Consider the following 3331-nt stretch of genomic DNA (forward strand, 5'->3'; position numbering starts at 1 on the left):
AACATTACTTAATGCTTTCTAATACAATTAATCAACGAAAGACTGCATCAATCAAACTATAGCTAAAGATTGGGACTAAAGAATAGCCCACATGAACAACTTTATTCAAAATCAAATGCCCACAAAGTCGGACTTATTCAAATTCAAAAGGCAAGAGTCGTTCCTGCTTGATCAGCATGCATCCTAGCAAAACCTGACCCGAGTTTGAGTTAACTTTCACCATATAACACATCAAAATCCTGCATAAAACATCGAGAAACGAATCCCTTAAATAGTTAATTTGAATAATATTTTAACTTCCAAATAAGGACATATGAAAATGAATGATAACACTTGTCTTACATAAATTACGTAAAACTGGATGGATGCTAACTCAACGGTATTGGAACAACACAAAGAGGCTTTGCTTTGCCTAAGGTAATTCCAATTTTCTCAGTCATGTCCAAAACCTCGTGTTGATTATTTGGGTCCACACTCCAATCAAAATTATTGAGTAATGAACCTAACATCATTGGGATCATACGGGTCGCAAGTGGTAGACCAGGGCATATTCATCGCCCAGAACCAAATGGGAGTAGATCGAAATCCTGACCACGAACATCAACCTCAGAGTTCAAAAATCTTTCTGGCTTAAACTCTAGCGGGTTATCCCATACAATTGGGTCTCGTCCTATAGCCCATATATTCACAAGCACCTGTGTGCCCTTTGAAATGATATATCCATTGAGTTGTGCTTGTTTCTCAACCCTTCGAGGTAGAAGGAAGGCCCCTGGCGGGTGTAGTCTTAAGGTTTCTTTTATAATGCACGATAAGTAGGGTAGCCTCAACACATCTTCCTCTTTCACAATTTTACCTTTACCAATAACATCTTCAAGCTCCTCTTTGGCTTTAGTCATGATGTGTGGGTTTCGTAATACTTCTGCCATCGCCCATTCTATTGTGCTTGAGGTCGTATCAGTGCCACCACCAAATATATCCTAGACGAAATTATACGTAAACTAACATTGAAACAAGAGAGGCAAATATCAAGAAGTAGATGTAACTATAAAAGGAAATATGCGCGCATGTTATTTGATAATTCGCTAGGTGTCTTGTGACATAAAAGAAACTTATTTAACATTGAATGAAATTATAACTCACCATAACCAAGCTCTTTATGTGTGTGTGATTGATCTCGTTGGGGTTATCTTGATTAAATTTCAAACACACGTCCAATACATCATTTTGCATTATTCTTCCCATTTTCAACCTCTCGTCGATTAAGTTCTCAAATGCCTTAAGAAGCGTCTCAAGATGACGAGCCATTCTTCTCCTTATTCCTTGTGGATCAATCATCTTGAACACCGGAAAAAAGTCAACAAGATTTGGCTTTGCACCCTCTACCATACACATTCCAATCGCGTCCTTCAAATCTGAACCCGAATCCTTATAAGGTTCTGTTAGATCCTTGGAAAAAACAGTGTTCGATAAAAGATTCAGTGAGGTTCTAAATGCAGCATGACCGATGTCCACATAATCATTCGATAAACTAGCTTTCTGGCAGTATGCTACCAACTCTTCAATTTTCTGTCTCCTCAAATGTTGGTTAGTTTCAAGGGATTTATGGGAGAAAATATTAGAATTAAGGAGTCTTCTGAGGGTTCGCCAATCGTTGCTAGGAGGAAGCCAAACTACGGAGTGTTGGGCGTGGTTACAAGCATTAAAGGCGTCAGGAGGATAGCGACCAGAGAAACTAACATCTTGCTTTTGGAGTACTTCTTTGGCCGCGGTGCTGGAAGAGACAACAAGTGTAGTGATCTGACCAAGTTTTAAAGACATTATTGGGCCATGGATTTCGGCTAGTTTGGTTATGGCTCGGTGTGGTTGGTTTCCAAGCAAGTGAAGGTTTCCTATGATCGGCAACCGTGTTGGGCCTGGAGGTGGTAAGTTCTTAGTGTTGCCGATCCCAAACACCACTTGAATTAATATGTAAGATAATAATAGACTAGCAATAATCAGGATAAACTCCATTGTTAGTCAACCCTTGTGTGTATTGTGCCAAGGACGATATAATTTAACTTTTATAAACAGAAAATATGATAAAATATATGCCCACGAGATACCAAACTTTATATTATGTAACATAACATTATTAATTTACAATACTTTGTATATGTATTTATTATTTTTTTCTTGAACATGTTACTAGATCATATATCGTATACTTTATATATTATTTAACATGTTTTATTAACTTATAGTATTTATTATTTTATCTTGAACATGTTTCTACATTGACGAAGCTTGGACCCTGTTTCGAAGGGGGTTTAAATACGCTGAACCACTGAATAACTTGTTTCACGAGTTTGACCCTTGGCAAAACCATTTTGTTCTTGTGAAGGGAAGAAGATGAAAGAAACATAAATAAACCTTTTTGGGACTACCTGGTTTACCTTTCTTAAAAATTGTCAAAAGTGAAATAGTATCATATTATTGTTTTTTAGTAGATAACACACGGAATCAAAGTTTGGTGACAAAACAAGACACGGTACAAAGTTCTAATGTATGTTATTCATTATCAGTTGGTCTGATATTTCACATTGAAATTTATTTTTACCTACTAAATGAATATTGGAAAACTTGCGGTGTAATGAATTCAACTACTTCAATTATTGAAGATTATGATTTGCAGTCGATTGAAAGTTCTGATTCGCAATCGTTTAAACGTGTTCTGATTCTAAATATTTGATTTCCATCGAGTGAAGCATGATAGCAATCGATTAAACGTACTAAAACAACCACCGAGTAAAAGAGATTAGCTAGCGCAACAGAAAATGACATAGCTAGAGCAGATTTTTCAACCACTCGGTCCAAATGTTCATCGTTTTTGTGTAACTCAACAGTGCAACAACATAAATTTTTACTCAAAAGTGCGACATTTAACTTTTGAATAGTTTAACAGGTTGTGTTCTACTCTATATACTATTTAATAAATAAAGCTTTCTAATGTCACATGTCATCACTATGTTGATCCTTACAAAATTTTCTCTCCTCTATTTCATATTAATTACATTTCTCTTTTTAATATTTCATTTTCAATTTTTAATAATTTCATCATAATTTAAAAAATTAATATGATCATAAATATGTTAATTTGTTTAATATAAAATATATTGCATTAGTTATTAATATTAGATTTTTATAAGTAACCAATACGAAACGGGTGAGTTTCGTAACATTGTTCATGTCAAAACAATTTAATATTAGAATAGTTTTGGTCCACGAGTTGGTTTAAAAAAATAGTTATTCACAACTAAGTTTTGATATAGAAAATAACAAATTAATAATTTAT

The 3331-nt window shown here is 34.6% G+C and overlaps 1 protein-coding gene across 1 annotated transcript; it reads right to left on the reverse strand.

Moving 5' to 3' along the window:
- Positions 1-327: 327 nt before the first annotated feature.
- On the reverse strand, positions 328-2033 carry LOC143551699 (7-ethoxycoumarin O-deethylase-like). The gene is made up of 2 exons (XM_077042082.1): positions 1141-2033; positions 328-977 (listed from the first exon to the last, which is right to left on the reverse strand). Exons 1-2 carry the CDS (start codon positions 2008-2010, stop codon positions 552-554), a joined length of 1296 nt encoding a protein of 431 aa, XP_076898197.1. The 5' UTR covers positions 2011-2033; the 3' UTR covers positions 328-551.
- Positions 2034-3331: the final 1298 nt, after the last annotated feature.

Source organism: Bidens hawaiensis, unplaced genomic scaffold (genome assembly GCF_021521415.1).
Source record: "Bidens hawaiensis isolate Kalapana, Puna unplaced genomic scaffold, B.hawaiensis_p1.1 tig00016560_1, whole genome shotgun sequence".
In the NCBI taxonomy this organism is placed as follows: Eukaryota; Viridiplantae; Streptophyta; class Magnoliopsida; order Asterales; family Asteraceae; genus Bidens; species Bidens hawaiensis.

Coding starts and splice junctions, on each gene's coding strand:
- LOC143551699 (XM_077042082.1), bottom strand. CDS start 2,010: ATGGAGTTTATCCTGATTATTGCTAGTCTATTATTATCTTACATATTA. Junction 978..1,140: donor ACATAAAGAGCTTGGTTATG/GTGAGTTATAAT, acceptor AATTTCGTCTAG/GATATATTTGGTGGTGGCAC.